This window comes from Eriocheir sinensis, chromosome 29 (assembly GCF_024679095.1).
Source record: "Eriocheir sinensis breed Jianghai 21 chromosome 29, ASM2467909v1, whole genome shotgun sequence".
Lineage (NCBI taxonomy): Eukaryota > Metazoa > Arthropoda > Malacostraca > Decapoda > Varunidae > Eriocheir > Eriocheir sinensis.
In genome coordinates this window covers 6028973-6048916 of record NC_066537.1, presented here as the reverse complement: position 1 = coordinate 6048916, position 19944 = coordinate 6028973, and the positions used below count along the sequence as shown (strand labels likewise).

The window sequence follows — 19944 nt, the reverse complement described above, 5'->3', positions numbered from 1 at the left end:
AGAGAGAGAGGGAGAGAAGAGGGTGAATAGCTGGCCTCTTCTCCTCCATTCTTCCTTGGTCTCTTTTTCTTCCTCTTGTTCCTCTTCCTCTTTTCTTGTTCTCCTTCGTATATATATCTTAATATTTCTACTTCCCCTCCTCCTCTTCCTTCCTATCTACTTCCTTATCCTCTTCTTCCTTGCTTCTTTGCCCTCTTTCTCCTTCTTCCTCTCTTGCTTCCTTGTCTTATTTCTGCTTCCTCTCCTTCCTTCCCCTTTCTTCCCCTCTTCTTCCTTCCTCAATTTCTTACCTCTGCACTCTTCCTTCCTCTTCCTTTTATCTTTCCCAGTTCTTCCTTCCTCTTCCTTTCATCTTTCCCACTTCTTCCTCTTCTCTTCCTTACTCTATTACTTCCTTTTCTTCCTCCTTTTCCTTCCTTCCTTCCTTTTTATTCTTGTCCAATTTCTTCTTTGCATTATATTCATTCTATTTTTGTCCTTATCTCTTCCTTCATTCATATCCATTCATTTTGACCGCCCCATCTCTCTCTCTCTCTCTCTCTCTCTCTCTCTCTCTCTCTCTCTCTCTCTCTCTCGCCACCCCTTCCATGAGTCACTCCTCCTTCCCTCCTCCTCCTCCTCCCCCTCCCTGCGTGGGCCGCCTCGTGAAGGACACAGGGAGGCCTCATGGGGGTGGAGAGAGAGAGAGAGAGAGAGAGAGAGAGAGACCAAATGAATGAATGAAGGGAAGGAAAAAGGAAAGGAAGTGGGAGAGAAAATAGGAAGAAATGAGAGAGAGAGAGAGAGAGAGAGAGAGAGAGAGAGAGAGAGAGAGAGAGAGCGCATAACAACACGTGTATTTAGAGGTTACTACAGGAAGAGATCTGTTGAGAGAGAGAGAGAGAGAGAGAGAGAGAGAGAGAGAGGCAAGGTGTGAAAAAGCTGAGGCATGATGAAATACACGTGCTTCTCTCTCTCTCTCTCTCTCTCTCTCTCTCTCTCTCTCTCTGTGTTCAAACTGGGGTCTTTTTCCCACGCTGTTCCCTCCCTTCTCTCTCATTGGTGGAAAGGTTGCCGGCTACTGTTTTCTGCTCGCTTTATTTTTTCCCTTTCCCTCTCCCTCTTCCTCCCTTTCTTTCCCTCTCCCTCCCTTCCATGCCCTTCATTCGTTCCTGAAAATTCTCCCTCTCTCTTCCTCTCTTTCGTGATGACATTTCTCTCCCTCCCTCTCTTCCTCCTCCTCCTCCTTCCTTCCTCTTGTTACATCCACTCGCTTCCTCCTCTTCCTTCACTCGCTTCCTCCTCTTCCTTCCTCTCTTCCTCTTCCCCACTTCCTGTACCTCTTTATTTATCTAGCCTTTCTCCGATTCGTCCACTTTTCTATTCCTTTTCCTCTTCTTTCCTCTTCTTCCTCCTCTTACTCTTTTATTTATTAGTGTTGTATTTTTATTTTTTCATATTTCACTTCCTTCCTCTTTTACCTCTTCTTCCTCCTCTTCCTTTCTCTCTTCCTCCTTCACTTCCTCTCTTAACTTCCTCTTTATTTAATTAACTTTATTGAATCACCTTTTCTTGTTTCACCTTCCTCTTATATCCTCTTCCTCTTCTTCCTTCCTCCTCTTCATTTCTTCCTCTTTCTCACTTCCTCTTCTTCCTTCCTCCTCTTCATTTCTTCCTCTTTCTCACTTCCTCTTCATTTCCTTCTTTTATGATTTCTCCTGTTTACTCTTTCCTTCATTGTTATTTGGCTTTTCTCTCTCTCTCTCTCTCTCTCTCTCTCTCTCTCTCTCTCTCTCTCTCTCTCTCTCTCTCTCTCTCTCGGTGATGTCATATGCAGCACACCATTGCATCATCGTCCAACTGCCGTAGAGAGAGAGAGAGAGAAATTGCGTCACGTCTTTTCCTTTTCATCTCGTATTTCATCTTCATTCTTTTTTTTTTCTCCTTCCACCTTCCTTTCCCTCCGCCTCTCTCTCTCTCTCTCTCTCTCTCTCTCTCTCTCTCTCTCTCTCTCTCTCTCTCTCTCTCTCTCTCGCATGCCTTATGTATGACCCACCAGAGAGAGAGAGAGAGCAGGTTTTCCTTCTTTTCTCTCTCCCCTTTTCCTTTCCTCTTATCCTCTCCCTCTTATTTTTTTCTTTTTTTCTTTTATTGACTTACTTGGCCACTCCTCTCTTCCTCTCTCTCTCTCTCCCTTCTCTTTCTTCCTCCTCTTCCCTTCCTTCTCTTTCTTCCTCCTCCTCCTCTTCCCTTCCTTCTCTTTCTTCATCCTCTTCCTCATTTATCATTCCCCTTCGTACTCTCCCTTTTTCCCTCTCCCTCTCGTGTCCTTTCCTATTCTCCCTCCCTTTCCTCTCCCTCTTTCGTGTTTCCTCTCCTTCCCTTCTCTCTCCCCTTCTTTCCCTCCCTCTTCATTTTTCACTTCGCTTTCCTACCCTCTCCCTCTTTCTCTCCCTCTTCTCTCCCCTTCTCTCACCTTTCCCTCCATTCTGCCTCTCCCCTCCCTTTTTCCTTCCCCTCTCGGAATGTTGTAATTAAGGTCACGTGACTTGGAGGGAGGGGGGAGGAAGAGGGAGAGGGGGGGGGGTAGGGGTGACCTGTAAATTTTAACGTGAGACTGACAGGGAAAGAGAGTTCACGTGAGAGAGAGAGAGAGAGAGAGAGAGAGAGAGAGAGAGAGAGAGAGAGAGAGTATTGGTTTTCATCTTACATAGTTACCTGTTTGTTCGTCTGTCGGTGCACACACACACACACACAGACACACACAACGAACATCAGCCTACACACACACACACACACACACACACACACACACACACACACACACATACCTGCCTTCCCACTCACACCAATTTGGCCTAAGCACACACACACACACACACACACACACACAACGATTTTCAACCTACGCACACTAACCTCCCTTCTACCCACACGCAAATTTTCACACACACACACACACACACACACACACACACACAGAAGGAAGAAACCCACAGTCTGAATGAGCAAACAAACTGTGAAATGCAAATCTTGAGAGAGAGAGAGAGAGAGAGAGAGAGAGAGAGAGAGAGAGTTATGTAATTCGGTTAGGGCTATATTTATTTTTATTTCCTAACCATATTCTAATTCTTCTAAAACATGTACCTACTTCTTTTTCTATTGCTTCTACTATACCATTTTATCATGATTTATTACCTCCATCAACTGTCATCAACTATATTATTTTTTATTCATTCCTTATTTATATGTTTGAGGGTTGACTATTATTAAGGACAAACTATTACCATCCTTCTTTATCCTCAACTTCATTTTTTTTCACTTAAATTTTTTACATGACTCACACCTACACCTTATTTTTTACCTGGTGCCTCTTAACCGCCATGCACGATCGTTGGCGGGAAATCGGGCTAGATATACCTACCTTTGTCTGTAGCCTACCTTGTCTGTACGTAGGCGGCAAATCAGGCTAGGCTACATACCATCATGGATACTCTGGGCAATATTAGACAATTTCGCTTCTCACATCAACTATTTCTAAAGGTCAAAGAGGGGATCATTCGGGTTCTAATGAGTGTTTCTTTAGGCTCACGGCACAGAAGAAGGGTCACACTACCACCAGGGTCATAAAACTACTCCTGGAAATGGCCACAACTCCTACGAAAGCCTTGTCAAATTTGTGTACTTGGGCGACGAAATTTTTTAGGGCGGTAATTTAAGATACTTTCGCTTATCATCAACTATTTCTAAAGGTCAAAGAGGGAATCAGTTGGGTTCTAATGAGCGTTTCTTTAGGCTCACGGTACAGAAGAAGGGCCACACTACCACCAGGATCATAAAACTACTCCTGGAAATGGCCACAACTACGAAAGCCTTGTCAAATTTGTGTACTTGGGCGACGAAATTTTTTAGGGCGGTATTTTAAGACAATTTCACTTCTCACATCAACTATTTCTAAAGGTCAACGAGGGGATCAGTTGGGTTCTAATGAGTGTTTCTTTAGGCTCACGGTACAGAAGAAGGGCCAAACTACCACCAGGGTCATAAAACTACTCCTGGAAATGGCTAAAACTCCTACGAAAGCCTTGTCAAATTTGTGTACTTGGGCGACAAAATGTTCTATGTTCTACACGAGCGGTTCTTCATCTTTTTACCATCGGGCTCTTTCCCTCCACGCCCCCCTTGCATAATAGCCCACGCCCTCTGGTAACTTGATAACAGAATTTCCAGCTTTTCCCCCCAGGCTCACGGCTCCCCTGGGAATTACTAATGCCCCCTCAGTTTAAGCACCTCTAGTTTTACCTTTTGTCTGTTTTGGCGGCAAGTCAGACTACATTGCCTTTGTCTGTAGCATATTTACATTTTTATTTACTTTATTTATCCCTTAGTTATTCCGCAACCTTATCTTCACCGCTACAGGACGAGAATATAATGGTCTACCTCTCTGTTCACTTATCTACCTTTCTGCTCCATCCTTGTTCTTCCCTATTACTTCATTCCTATTTTATGTAGTCATCCACCCTTTGCCCCATTCCTCAACCATCCTTTCAACCCTACAGGAGAACGATGACATATATAGTGGTCTACCTGTCTGCTCCATCCTCGTTCTTCCCACTTCCTTCCTATTTACTTAAGTCATCCATCCTTTGCCCCATTCCTCAACCATCCATTCAACCCAACAGGAGGACGAGAAGGTGATCGAGCTGGTGGACAAATACGGGCCGAAGCGCTGGACTCTGATCGCGAAGCACCTGAAGGGTCGCATCGGGAAGCAGTGTCGTGAGCGTTGGCACAACCACCTCAACCCGGCCATCAAGAAGAGTGCCTGGACCGAGGAGGAGGACCGCATCATCTACGAGGCACACAAGCAATGGGGGAACCAGTGGGCCAAGATCGCTAAGCTCATCCCCGGCAGGTGGGTGTTAGGGAGAGGAAGGTAGACCAGTAGAGTTTCCCCTTAGCTAATCCTTACGTTCTCTTGAAAGGTTGGAAAGAAGGAAAATGGCTAAAATAGAAGATTGAAGTATAACTAAAGTATATGGAAAGGTAGAGCATTAATTTGTATTCCTGTAAGAGTGATGTGAGGCAGGTATGAGGGTAGAGATGAAGAGTGGGGTGTTTTTAAGGGGAGAGAGAGAGGAGATAGGGTCGTATGGGGACTTTGGGAGAGAGAGAGAGCTTGGGATTGTGTAGGGACTTGGGGAGAGAGACCGGGGTTGATTTGGGGTGTATGGGGAGAGAGGTTGGGAATGTAAGGGGAAAGATAGAATGGGGTTAGTTTGGGGTGTATGGGGAGAGAGAGAGAGAGGTTGGGAATGAATGGGGAGAAGAGGGGGGAGGGGAAGGCTTTTGTTTGTGAGCGTAAGAGGGAGATATATAATCCAGGGGGAACTTTTGTTGTTTAAAAATAGTTGTTTGATTGAAGTTCTTTTTTTAAGTTCTCCTTTATTTAGTCTATTCTTTCATTGTCGTCCTCCTTAAAAATCTGTCTATAACCTTCCACTTCCTTCACCACCTCTATCACCACTAACCCCTCTCCACTTCCTTCACCAATACCACTAACCTATCTCCACCTCCACATCTAACCCACCACCACCACCTCCTCCACCTCACAAAAATCTGTCTATAACCTTCCACTTCCTTCACCACCTCTATCACCACTAACCCCCTCTCCACTTCCTTCACCAATACCACTAACCTATCTCCACCTCCACTTCTAACCCACCACCACCACCTCCTCCACCTCTCAAAAACCTTTCTATAACCTTCCACTTCCTTCACCACCTCTATCACCACTTAACCCCTCTCCACTTCCTTCACCAATACCACTAACCTATCTCCACCTCCACTTCTAACCCACCACCACCACCTCCTCCACATCTCAAAAATCTTTCTATAACCTTCCACTTCCTTCACCACCTCTATCACCACTTAACCCCTCTCCACTTCCTTCACCAATACCACTAACCTATCTCCACCTCCACATCTAACCCACCATCACCACCTCCTCCACATCTCAAAAATCTTTCTATAACCTTCCACTTCCTTCACCACCTCTATCACCACTAACCCCTCTCCACTTCCTTCACCAATACCACTAACCTATCTCCACCTCCACTTCTAACCCTCCACCACCACCACCTCCTCCACCTCACAAAAATCTGTCTATAACCTTCCACTTCCTTCACCACCTCTATCACCACTTAACCCCTCTCCACTTCCTTCACCAATACCACTAACCTATCTCCACCTCCACTTCTAACCCACCACCACCACCTTCTCCACCTCACAAAAATCTGTCTATAACCTTCCACTTCCTTCACCACCTCTATCACCACTAACCCCCTCTCCACTTCCTTCACCAATACCACTAACCTATCTCCCCCTCCACTTCTAACCCTCCACCACCACCACCTCCTCCACCTCAGGACGGACAATGCCATCAAGAACCACTGGAACTCCACCATGCGACGCAAGTACGAGGCGGAGATGACAGCGGCGGGGCGCAAGAAGACCCGCGGGGGTGCCGGGGGGCCGCGCCAGCCGCCCCAGGCCCCGCCCCCGCCCCAGCCCCACTACACCCAGGACTACTTCCATCTCACGGGTGCGTCCTGGGGGAGGGTACAGGGGGAAGGGGTGGGACTTTTATTTGATTTTATTTCTTATTTTATTTTGCGGTTAAGAAAGTTCAAAGAAAAAGATAAACTAAAAATGTCTGCTGTTGTTTATTTGAGTTTATTTCTTATTTTATTTTGCGGTTAAGAAAGTTCAAGGAAAAAAGATAAACTAAAAACGTCTGCTGTTGTTTATTTGATTTGTTTTTCATTTCCATTAATTAAAAAGATGAAAATATTAGGCCTACTACGATTTGTTGCTTTAGTTTTTCATCTCTTGGGTCATGAAATAAAAAATAAAATAGGGAAAGCCTACCAATACTTTTTTTTCCATCTCTTATTCAAAAAGTCAAAGAATTAAAAAGACTGGTATTATATTTATTTTTTTGTTATTATTCTATTTGATTTGACTTATTTACCCAATCTGTTTATTATTATATTTTCTACAATTAACAAAGATGGATCAAAGACAAGACAAATACCTATATAAAAAAAACACCCTCATACTGCCAACAAAACATAAGGATGAAAAAAAAAAAAAAAAAGAAGAAGAAGAAGAAGAAGAAGTAATGTCGCACTGTCTCTCTCTCCAGACATCATGGGCCCCCCTCTCAACCACCCCAGCCACCCCCACCATCACCACCACCACCACCACAACCAAGGCCTGCCCCCACCACCCCCTCCACACAGCCTCTACACCCCCAGCAGTAATGGAGGGGGCGGGGGCTACCAGGCCGGGGGAGGGGGTACGCCAGGCCCCCCACCACCCGCACCCCAGCAGCCCCCCCACCAGGAGTACCACCCCCAGCAGCACCCCGGGTATGAGATGCCCCCCCTACCCCCTGCCTTGGGAACTCCTGTGCCAGTCAAGAATACGTCGCCTTATGACCAAGATGCGTATTCACAGGTGAGGATATAGGTGTCTCTCTCGCTCGCTCTCTCTCGCTCTCAAATTATGTCATCTATTACAATTATAAGTATTTTTTTCATGTGACTTTATTTTATTTTATTATCTTACAATCCTGCATTTATTTATTTATTATTATTATTATTATTATTATTATTATTATTATTATTATTTATCTCAATTTATGTTCACTGTTCTTTCCATCTTTCTATTTCTGCTGCACTTCAAATAGAATAAAGTATAATTCTGGACTATATTTGTACGGGATGGATGTATTTTCATGTGCTAAGATTGTATTAAAATGATATGATGATTCTATACACACATCTAATTGCCTTTTTCTTCCTCCTCCTTCATCTCCTTCTCCTCTTCCTCTTCTTTTCATTCCTTCTCTTTCTTTCCTCCACCTCCTCTTCCTTCTTTATCTCCTTTTCCCTCACCTCCACTGTCCTATTCCTCCCTCACCTCCACCTTCTATTCCTTCTCTACTACCCTCCTCCTCCTCCTCCTCCTCATCATCATCATAATCATCCTCTTTCATCTCCCCCCACAGGGTTACTGGGAGCAGAACAGTCCCTACGGTGGCAACTATGGGGGTGGAATGGTTCCCCCCGGGCCCTCCCCCACCCCGGTGCACCCCGTCCCCTCTCCCCACAGCCTGCACCAGCCCGGCACCATCGTGGACAACTTGGGGGTCAGGGTCAAGGAGGAGGTCACAGGGGGGTGCTCGCCTCAGATGACCTCGCCCAGCAGCATGACGGGACCCATTGACTCCCCACAGGTAAGACAGAGTAGCTACCTTGTTTGTGAGGAGACATCATGGACCCCTCTCTCTATTCTTCTTGTTCTATTTCCTTTTCTAATTTCTTCTTCCAGTCATTCACTCACCTTGCTATTCTGCATTAGGGTATTTAGACACCTCTCCTCCCGAATTTGAGCTTTCTTTCTGCCATGTATTTGGATTCTCTTTAGGAGCAGTGAGTAGTGGGCTTTTTTTTATTTTATTATTGTTTCCTTTTTTTTGTGCCATTGAGCTGTCTGTTGTAAAAAAAAAAAAAAAAAAAAAAAAACCCATCTCCACTACCTATACCACCACCTCCACTGTCTTGTTTTCCTCTTTAATTTATGGTTGTTTGTTTTTAATTCCTTGTTTTTTGTCTTTTTTCTTGTTTGTAGTTATTGTTATTCTTTTTGTTGTTTCTCGTTTTCCTCGACATCCCTTGGTTTTATTTTTTTAATTTTTTGATCATTGTTTTATTTCCTCTACATTTATCAATTATCTTATTTACTACTATTTATTTTTTCTTATTTTTTCCATGTCCCTTTTTTTGCACTACTGTTTAGCTATATTTAATTTTTCCTATATTTTTTTATTTTTTTATTTTTTTATTTTTTTATATCCTTTCATCCCTCTATATAGCTACTTTTTATCATTGCTTTCTTCTTTACACACATACTTTTTTTTTCATTACTTTCTATGTACAATTATTTATCATGTTATATTTCCTTGACCTAACATTTATCACTTCCTTTCCTCCACTCCTTCCACAGATCAACGTCACCACCTCCACACCACCTCCAGGAGAGCCCACCCCCCCTCAGCCATACCCCCACTACACCCCCCACCCCTACCACCCCACCCCCACACCCTTGGCCCCTCAACAACAACAACAGCAGCAGCAACAACAACAACAGCAACAGCAGCACCCCCAGCAGCAAGCCCCCCCACCCCCCATCGCCACCTCGGTCAGCCCCCCACTCAACCAAGGCTTCCTCCTCACCCCGGATAAGAGTTCCATCTATCACGACCTGGGTATCATCTCGCCCCTCAAGTGAGTATTGAGGTTCCTCTTGCAGGTACTCTTACTGTTATTTTTGTGCCTCGTTTTCCTCTTACTTTTATGCTTATTGTTATTTTTGCTGTTATTCTATTTATTATTTCTCATTTCTCTTAGACTTATTCTTTGTCTTGTTTTTAATCATTCTTATTTTTATTCTTATTTCTTGTCTTACTTTAACTTTCTATTCTTGATTTGATTCCTTTTTATTATTTTTACTTTCTTATTTTATTCCTTATCTCCAGTCTTCCTATTTTACTTTTACTCATTATTTTTATTCTTATCTTGTTACTTTATTTCTACTTCTATTCCTATTATCTTCTTATCTTCTTCATACTTTTACTTCTATTTGTATTTCTGTAATATCATCTTTTGCTCATATTCTTAACCTTCTCCCCGCCAGGTACTTTGATGAGCTGGGTTCACTGTCGCCCCTGAAGCAGGACCGAGGCAGCCTGGAGTCCCTCAAGGTGGACCTGGACATGGGAGCCTTTGAGCTGCTCACCTGTAGCCCCGTCAAGGTAAAATAGACCCTTCTATTGTCATTATTTATTTATTTATTTTTTACTTCCTGCTTATGGTGCCAACAGACTTTCTTGATGGGGCCTGGTGGTCAGCCCTAGCCCATTATGGCATAGGCAAATGGTGCCATTTTGCTTGGTTCATGCTGTCCCCTAGAGCTCATCTTTGATCCTTATTTATTATTTTTTATCATCTTCCATTTGCAGATCAAGCAGGAGATGGTTCATGAGCTCTCCAGCATCATGTCCACCCTCCCCCACTCCTACGCCCCCTCCTACACCCCCCTGACCCTGCCCTCCTTCAGCACCGTCAGCACCTCCACCACCTCCACCTCCACTCGGAACTCCATCCACACCACCACCACCTGCACCAAATCTTCCTCTTCCTCCACCCTTGCCTCCACCCACCCCTCCTCCACCACGGTCACCACCACAACCACCACCACCACTCCGGCCTCCCTCAACCTCAGCAGCAGCAGCAGTCACCACAACGCCTCCTTCACCTCCCACAACTCCTCGCGCCTCTCCACGCCCCCGATCCTTAGGAGGGGGCGGAGGAAGCAGCCGTCACCCTCGAAACGCCACTTCTCCTCCCTGGTAAGGAGAGAGCAAGGGAGGAAAGGGGGAAGGAGTAGATGAAGGAAAGGGAGACGAGAGGAGAGAGAGATATTGGAAGGTGGGATGAGAGTAAATAGATGGAAGAAAGAGAGAGGAGAGGAAAGAGAATGAAAAGATGGAAGAGAAGAAGGGAGAGATAGAGAAGTAGGAAAAGTGGGATAAGGGAGATAATGAGAGAAAATAGAAAAAATAGAAGAAAAGGAGAGAAGTGAAGGTGGGATGGGAGAGAGAATAGAAATAAAAAAAGGAAGAGAGGGAAAAAAGAGAGAAAGAGGGGAAGGTGGGATGAGAGAGATGATCAAAGAGAAAGAGAGAGATTTTACATGTTTTCTCTAGGCACTGAAAAAAGTATATATATGGTTCTCTTATACTTTTCCCTCACCTTTATTGTATTATTCAGGTAACTCATTTCTTTTCAATCTATTTCAAGTACAGTATTCAATTCATATCTATACCAATCAGTGTTCAATCCCCTTAACCTGGTAGCTGCGGGGATCATGTTTCTTAAAGGTCCCTCTAAGCGAGAAAAATGAGAAAAAATCATCACTCACGCAAACCATTTCATAATATATATCAACGCATTTGTGATCAGTTTATACATCATCTATTTTTGGGGTTTATATGATGGCAAAAATTTGACCCTTCGCTGGTACACGGTAAAGCCACAAATTTGGCCCATCGCTGCTACCGGGTTAATGATGAGAGTGTGGCATCTAATCCTCTTTCCCCCCTCACAGGAGCATGGGGAGAGCCTGCTGACCACCCCACAGAAGGTCAGCCCCATGCACAGCCTCCCCTTCAGCCCCTCACAGTTCCTCAACAGCCCCAACCTCTCCTTTGACACCAACCTCACCTCCACCCCAGTCCTTGGCACACTCCCCTCCTCCCAGTCCACGCCACTCCAGCACCCCATCTCCTCCACCTCCAATGTACTCCGCACCTCCTCCACCGCCCCATCCACCACCTGTACGCCCCCCAACGCACCCTCGGCTACTTCCTTGTCCTCCACATCTACCTCGGTGGTGTTGTCAGTCGGTGGTCAGCCCAGGACGCCCAAATCCCGACGTGCGCTCCTGCAGTCTGCCCCGAAAACACCGACCCCTCTGAAGAATGCCCTGAGGGAGATCGAGAAGAAGAGTGGCCCACTGAAGCACCTGGTGAGGATTTGGGGTTGTTTTTGTGGTTGTTGTATTTATTTATTTATTTAGTTGAATTTTTTTGTATTTCCTTTTTTTTTCTGATCATTCGCTCGTACTTGCCATGTCTCCTTTTTGTTCTTTTTTCTGTTTGTTCTCCTGTTCTTCCTTTTTTTTGTCTTATTTTTCTTTGTGTTTTTCTTTCTTTTCATGTTCTTCATTTTTTTCCTTGCTCTTTTCTTATTTTCCAAGTCTGTTTCTCCTTCTCCTTTGCATCTTCTTTCTTTCCTTTTTGTCTTTTCTCATTTTCCTCTTTTCTTTCTTTTTTTCTTTCATGTGTTCCTTCCTTCATGCTTTATTTCCTCATTTTCCTCTTCTTTTCCATCTTCAACTTTCTCCTCCTCTCTAAAAACATTCCTTTCATCCACCTCATCCGTTGCCTCATCCACATTCTCATCCGTCACAGCCCCAGACACCCACACACCTGGAGGACATAACCGAGATCATCCGCAAGGACACAGAGAAGGAGAGAAGCAAGTTTGAGACCCCATCATCCGGCGGGACCAACCTCCGCAACCAGGTGGGTGATAGTGGGGGTTGTGATAGGGGTGAATGGTTGGCAGTAGAGGTTGTTGGGGTAGGGAATGGATGAAGAAATGTTAACCCGGTAGCAGCAGGGATCATGTTTCTTAATGTTCCCTCTAAGCGAGAAAAATTAGAAAAAAATCATCACTCACAAACCATTTCAATATATATATATCAACGCATTTGTGATCAGTTTATGCATCATCTATTTTTGGGGGTTTATATCATGGCACAAATTTGGCCTGTCGCTGCTACACGGTAAAGCCACAAATTTGGCCCGTCGCTGCTATGGTTAAGGGTGTCGGGATTAGAAAAGGTGTTGAACTCTGTGTTGAAGAAGGATGTTGGGTTTTGGAAAGGTGTTGAATACTAGATAGAGAACTTACCTTCCACCACGATTGCCAGGTTATCGTACTCAGATCATAGTATTTACCGGTTTCTAACACCTAACTATTGCCAGGAGACATCGGGATCTAACTGGGGGCTTCGTGGTACAGTGGTTGGCACACTCGGCTCACAACTGAGAGAGCCCAAGTTTGATTTCCGGGCGGAGTGGAAAAATTTGGGCGGCTTTTTTGATACCCTATGCCCCTGTCCACCCAGCAGCGAATGGGTACCAGGTATTAATTGGGGGTTGTGTCCTGTCTCCTGGGATCTGTTCCCTTCTATAATTTCTTCCCCTTCTCTGGCATATGGCCACAGATGTTGCGCCACCTAAACGAAACTTTCCAACTTTCATTCGGGATCTAACTTTTAATGATAACTATAAATGAGTCTCGTTATTGGGCCCGGGAGACAGTTTTGGGGCAGAAGTCGGGAAATATAAGCGGCTAAGTACGACACTCTGGCACCGTTGCACTCCCACCCACCACCCAACCCTCCACTTCGCCCATGACAAATCCACTAATTCTCTACGTCCACAGTCTGGGATATACGACAGCGGCTACGGGACAGTCAAGCGGAAGGCCCCACCGTCCTCTACACCTGGCGGAAAGGAAAACTCCCCCAGCAAGAAGGCGCGGAAGGCCCTCCTCCACTCCTGGTCCACCCCGGGAGAGATCCAGGTCCCCGGCTTCCGCTCTGAACCTCTTGCCCTCATGCCTGAGACGCCGGTGAGTTGAGATGCACACACACATACACATATATATCATCATTTTTAATCTCCTGCTGGATAATTGCCTTTCCTATTATCCTCCTCCACACATACACATATATATCATCATTATCAGGCATTATTAGTCCCTTGCTGGATAATGGTTTTCCTAATGTCCACCTCCACCACCTCTGTCATGTGTTAGTGTACTCCATCCTGCTCTGTTAAAGGTTTTGATTCTCTGTCTGCCCTGGTTTTTAGAATTCCTGGGTTGCCTGACACACTGTACTTTACATATACAGGGTGGCCCAAAAGTCCTGCACCATAGGGGAATATGACTTCTAATCAATTTGTAATCCCTATGGTGCAGGACTTTTGGGCTACCCTGTACTTAACGACAAACAGTTACATATACAGGCATACATACAGTTCGTAGTTTGAAGATCCTCACATACATATATACATTCATTTTTGTACGTATTTGAATGCTCATGCCCTATATACTGTACTTTACATTCCTATATTTGCTTGTGTTCATATTGTAATGTGTACAGACCCTTTCTTTGTGATGTGTTACTCTGTTTTTAGTTGCACATACATAGTTTTTTCCCCCTTTCCCTCACACTATTTCTCGTCCATTAAATGTGTTCCTCCGTGCCTCTGTGCCGCCCCTCAGAGCAAGAGCCTGATAGGGGACTCCTCTGTGCTCTTCTCCCCCCCCTCCATCATCCGAGACACCCTGCCCGAGGAAGGCCACCCCCTCTCCTCCCCCTCATCCATCCTGCCTGACAAGACCACCAAGAAGGTAAGACATGGATGCTCTTACTTATAACACACACACACACACACACACACACACACACACACACAAACACATGATACAACCACACATACACACACATCTACGCACACACACAGCACACGTAACACTTCCCCATGTCACTCCAGAATTTATAGAAGTCAAGGTGGAAAGAGGACCAGGTGGAGAGGTGGTATTAGAGCATTTGCTGGAGCAGGGTGGAGCACACTTAACACTAGGCAAAGGACCAGGTGGAGAGGTGGAATTTAGAGCATGTGCCAGATCAGGATGGAGAACACTAATCTCAGGCAGAGGACCAGGTGGAAAGGTGGAATTAGAGTGTTTGCCTAAGTAGGAAGAAGTACATTAACATCAGACAGAGAGAGGTGGAGAACATTGGGAAAGGCCTTGGTTCTGTAGTGGACTAGTATTGACTGAGGATGAAGATGATATATATATACTTGTACACACACACACACACACACACACACCTATACATACACATACATACCTAGGAGTGTACATGCTTCATACAGTTCAATGAAGCCATACTGTGTTTCTGTGTGTGCATGTGTCCAAAGTGTATAGTATATGTATGCACTTTTTATGTAGATACATGTTCAGTCACACACATGGATCCAAATCCATCTTTTGTGTTTTGTTTTTGTAAGTTTATTGTGTTGGTGGTCCATGTTTTATCCATTATACTTGTGGTAGTCAATGTTGAGTAAGTATTGCATAGAGAGAGAAGAATATGCATGAAAAAAATTATAGGAAAGTAGCACTCTCTCCCTCCTTTCTACCTTGTTCTTCATCTTCCTCCTGTGCCCTGAGGTCAGCCTGTGGCCTCGGTGCTAACATCCGTTGCATTGGCTTTTGAGCCTTTGGTGAGCAAGAACCCATCACCCTGTGACACACGGCAGGTGTGACCGTGGTTTGCTGGGTGCCAGCTGCCCCTGGCTGGAATCGAACCTGGGCCTCAGGGTTCCAAACTAGGCCACACCACATCACCCATTACTGTAGTCTCTTATGCAATATTGATTTTGCTATAAAGCCACCAGTAGGTGTATCTTAGCATTACAAGTAGTGTGGTTGTCTGCGTGTATGTGTATGCACTGTAGAAGAGGTAGAGGTATTGGTACTGTAAACAGTTGGTATCATGTAGGCATGCTAGTAGGTAACCTCTCCACTTTCCTGTTTTTCACCATGAAGAAAGACATACGAGCATTCCTCCCACACCATTACATTTCCTCCTAAAGAATGAAGCACCACTGAAATAAAGTAATATTTCACAGTTTATATTTCTATTCAGCAACCACCTGTGTTTTCTGTCATTCTTAACCTGCTTCATGTGGGTGACAGGTAAAGACTTGAGAACTTGGTATGAAAAAGGAGAACGAAATAAGTGTTAAAAGCCTAACTGTCTAGCAAAATCTGATTGTGATAGAAATGAAAAAAAGCCAGTAAAGGAAAGAAGAATGGCACAGTTGTCAGTAAAATAGTCCACCCTTGCATATATATAGAAGCAAAGAAATAATAAAACCCTAACAGAAATCTTGAATATATATAAGAAAGAGGAAACTGAAAAGGTGCCAATTATGAATAAATTAGACTTTCCTGTGATATAAAAATGGTTAAGAAAAATGACTAGGGTTCTTTTACTTCCTCTTACACACTCCCTCTCCCTCTCACTCGCCCACCCCCTCGTCCCTCCTCCACATCCACCCTCCACCTCACCTTCCTCCCTCCCGTCCCTCCACCAGCCGAGCGATCCAGAAATTGGTTGCGTTAAGCGGATTTCCTTCTCTGAGGGCCAGACCAGCAAGGCCACGCTCTCAAAGGTAAACAAACGCAGCCACACCTGTTCACACCTGTACCGCACCGCACCTCCCCTGCTGCCGCATCCTTTACTTGTCATTTCATATTTTTGTTTGGTTGGTTTGGACTTCTAATACCATACTTAACTAAATCAGTAACACTACTTCAATTTCCATCACCACTGCTGCGGATATTTTTTATTGTTGTCACCTCCATCATCTTGGTTATTTAACTCACCATCATTTTTTTTATTTGGTTCGGATTCTTAATACCATTCAAAACTAAACCAGTAACACCATCACTTTAGAATTTCCACTACCATCACTGCGGCTAATTCTACCGCTGTTAATGTCACCTCCATTATTTTATTTTTTTCGCCTGTTTTCTTTATTTAGTTCGGACTTTTAATGCCGTTAAAATAAATCGGTAACACCACTGCTTTTCTTCAACTTTGACCATCACCACTGCGGCCCCTTCTAGTGCCGTCACCTCCGTCTTATTGTTTTGTTTATTTACTTTATCTTTGGCCCTAAAATAAATAAATCATGACTTCTGAAACAACTGGCATTACCGCTCCCACAATGTTTTCTATGTTTTATCATTTACTTTTTGCTTTTTTTCCCATTGCTTGTTCTTGCATTTTTTGTTTTGCCATAAGCATGTTTTTAGCTCTGCCTCCTCCCTCCCTCCATCCCTCCCAGCCCGCCAGCATGTCTCTCTCATCTCGCCTCATCTCTCTTCTTTCCTCTTGTCTTCTCTCCTGAATATTCTCTTCTCATTTAGGCATTTTTTTCCAGCAGAGCTTATTTTGATTTTGTATTTTCTATTTTTATTCGATTTTTAAAAAAAATTTTCAGCATTCTACTGTGATTTTTTTTACTTGGTTTCATTCCTAGGTACTCTTCCTTATTTACAGTTCAGGTTTCCTCAGTTTATCTGTGATAAATATTTATGTTTACCTGCTACTAAATGTTTCACATTTCCCCTTGGAAATCATTTTATTTCAGCATCCTGGAAAGATGCTGAAATCCTTCACTAATGCTTTGCAGAAACATTCACTTGGACTTATCATTAACAGTTCCGTAACATAATAATCTTCAGCTTAGTTGGTCATCCCAAAACTACTAAGCTTTTAGGCCCATATACACCGTAGATTTAAGTATAACCAATTTTTTTCTATCATAATTCATAGATTTTTAGTAATATAAGTTTTATTATAAGCTTGAAACAACCCTTTGGGACACAAGTATCTCACTGGCTCCCTGCATACATTTAATCATCTTCCAGGTTGCTGTGTCCTTCAGATGAGCTTCAGACACATAACTAACCCACCCATTCCCCTTCCCCTCCCTTTCCTCCATCCAACTCCACAGTTGGACGTGAGGTGGGAGATGGTAGCCTGTGGGAAGACCGAGAACCAGCGCCGCCTCACTGAGCAGGCGAGGCAGTTCGTGACGCAGGACGCTACGACACTGAAACCGCGCTCTCTCAACCTGTGAAGGAGGAGGAGGAACAGAGGACCACATGAACAGAAGGCAGCACCCAAACCACACTTCCTTAATCTGTAAAAAAGAAGAAAGAAAGAAGAAAGCAACACAAATGTAGATGAAGAAGCAGTATAGCCTTGTAACTATGGACGAAGAAAAAAATATACAAGAGAACGCATGGAAGAGTCAAATAAATCTCTTAAACAACTTGCCTTAAACTCTATATTGGAAAAGGAAGATTAATATGAGAATTACACCAACACTTCCTTAGCCTCTAAATAAGGACAAAGAACATAGAAGAAAATGAATAGCAAAAGAACTTATGAAAAAAACAAATATAACTTAAACAAATCACCTCAACCTCTATAGAAGAAAAGGAGGAAGAGGATGACCAATTTAAGAACAACACTCAAGGCTGCTCTCTCTTAATATGGAAAAGGAAGAGAGAAAACGAGGGAGCAAGAACAACATAGGGAAAACGAGAGAATGGAAGGAGACGTTTTCTTGTGTTGTAGTGTTGCGTGACGGTGGCGTGTGTTCCGGGTGTGTGTGAGAAAGAGAACACACAGAATATAGATGTTGCGAGTGTGTGTAACTGAAAAACAAACACACACAAAACGGACAAGTCAACACAAAACATTCATCTATAAATCTTCACAACACTAGAAAAAGAAAATTTAAAGAAAAGAAAAACAAAGGAAGTTCTGGAATAATGGGTGTTGCAAGTGTACATAAGAGAGAGCGAAAAACACACACACGCACACACACACACATAAGAATATAATCATGGGTTTTAATCAACAAATTTCACACTAGATGCATGTATAGCCTAAAAAATGTGCATGCCTGTGTGTGTGTAGGGGTGTGTGTTGGTGTGTGTGTGTGTGTGTGTGTGTTCTCGGAAAATCTGATATTCCGTTTGGAGAAGGAGAGGAGGAGGAGGAGGAAGAGGAAGAGGTGGAGGAGGAGGAAGAGTAGAGCCTCGAGTACCTTATATAACAGTAGCGTTGATTGGGTGTTAGTTAGTAAATAGCAAGGTTAGTGTTTTGGGATGGAGGTGGTGTGAGGTGATGGGGCTGTCTCTCCCTTTGTTTTTTATCTCTGCCTCTTGCTATGTCTTCTTCCTTTGTTGTTTGTGTCACTATGTCTTTTGCTATCTCCCCATTTTTTATTGTATCTTTCTTCCTCTCATTATTCTCAGTTGTCATCTTTGTTTTCTTCTCATCCCTTTTCCTCTCTTTCCCTCTGTACTTCACTGTCTCCTTTGCTGTTTCTCTTCTCCTTACCTCTTCTTTTCTCTCCACTGTCGGTCCTCTCCATGTCTCTTACCCCTATCCTTCTCACTTATCTACTTTCTCTCCGTTTCCTTCTCTATCTCCTTCCTCTGTCCCTCTTCCTCTCCTTCTCACTCACTCACTCCTTTTCTGTCCTTCACTGTCTTTTCTCCTTATCTCTCCTCCTCCTCCTCATCACATTCCTTTTTCTCTCCTCACTCTCTCACTTATTCCTCTCTGTTTCTTACCTCCATATTTCTTTCCCTGTTAAACTATCTATCCATCATTCTTCAGCTTTTCTATCTCTCTCTGCACAACCCCAGCCTCACACAGCTACCCTCCATCCCCATTAGGCTGTACATTATATAAAGTCCCAGTAATGAAACCAAAGGCCCAAAAATTAGGGAGCAAGGGAGTCGGGAGGGAGAGGGAGGGAGATCAAACTTTACCTCACCATTAAACGAAGAGGAGGAAGAAGAAGAGGAAGAGGAGGAGGTATAGTTTTAAGAGGGTGGTGATGTGTGTGCTTAAGGTGGTGGTGATATGTGCGATTATTATTATTATTATTATTATTATTATTATTATCATTATCATTATTATTATTATTGTTTGTTTATTAATATGTGAGTTGGTGGCATGTAAACACTGGTAATGGGAAGATATATTAATTATGTATCATTATTATTATGTCTTAGAAGTGTCCTTGAGAATTGTCTATATGCATTCAATCTTTTATTCATTTTTTTATTATTATTTCAAGTGTTTTTGTATATCGTTTGGCAGCTGTGGTGGTGTCTGGTCCCCCCCCTAACACACACACACACACACACACACACACACACACACACGCAACACACCTACATACATACACACACACAATACCTAACCTAACCTAACCACGAACAAATTCATATCTCGCACAACTTAATCGAACAAAAGCTAAGCGTAGTATTTTTAGTGTTCCGTTTTGTGTTTTATTTCCGTTTTCCGTGTTTGTTTTCCGTGTGTTTTCCGACCCACTCGCCACCACGGTTCTCGCCAGTCATTCATTTTATCGTAAACTTGTGTCCTCATTTTATTTTTTCCTTTGTTGCATGTCTACTTCGGTTTTTTGGGTTTTTACTACGTTTATTTTTTTCCATCATCGGACTCGGTAATCCTTTTTTATTTTAAGCTCTTCATCCCCTCAAGGAGATAATTAACTATGGCTTTAATCTGCATCACTCTCCTACTACAAGCATTATTATTATGACCATTATTATCATTGTAACAAAT

General features: G+C 43.6%; 1 protein-coding gene across 2 annotated transcripts in view; it reads left to right on the top strand.

Annotated features, from left to right (window-relative positions):
* The window catches only part of LOC127004889 (myb-related protein A-like), a 37261-nt gene extending 17747 nt beyond the window's left edge, over positions 1-19514 (top strand). Inside the window, exons 4-16 of one of the 2 annotated variants that reach the window (XM_050873097.1) lie at positions 4662-4894; positions 6408-6583; positions 7187-7500; positions 8054-8281; positions 9052-9332; positions 9742-9859; positions 10067-10456; positions 11215-11634; positions 12080-12193; positions 13122-13310; positions 13968-14096; positions 15854-15931; positions 17282-19514. In XM_050873097.1, coding sequence (XP_050729054.1) covers positions 4662-4894; positions 6408-6583; positions 7187-7500; positions 8054-8281; positions 9052-9332; positions 9742-9859; positions 10067-10456; positions 11215-11634; positions 12080-12193; positions 13122-13310; positions 13968-14096; positions 15854-15931; positions 17282-17407 — 2796 coding nt within the window. In that variant the 3' untranslated portion in view covers positions 17408-19514. The remainder of the gene's footprint in view (positions 1-4661; positions 4895-6407; positions 6584-7186; positions 7501-8053; positions 8282-9051; positions 9333-9741; positions 9860-10066; positions 10457-11214; positions 11635-12079; positions 12194-13121; positions 13311-13967; positions 14097-15853; positions 15932-17281) is intronic. The other variant, XM_050873098.1, reaches the window with a different exon arrangement.
* Positions 19515-19944: the final 430 nt, after the last annotated feature.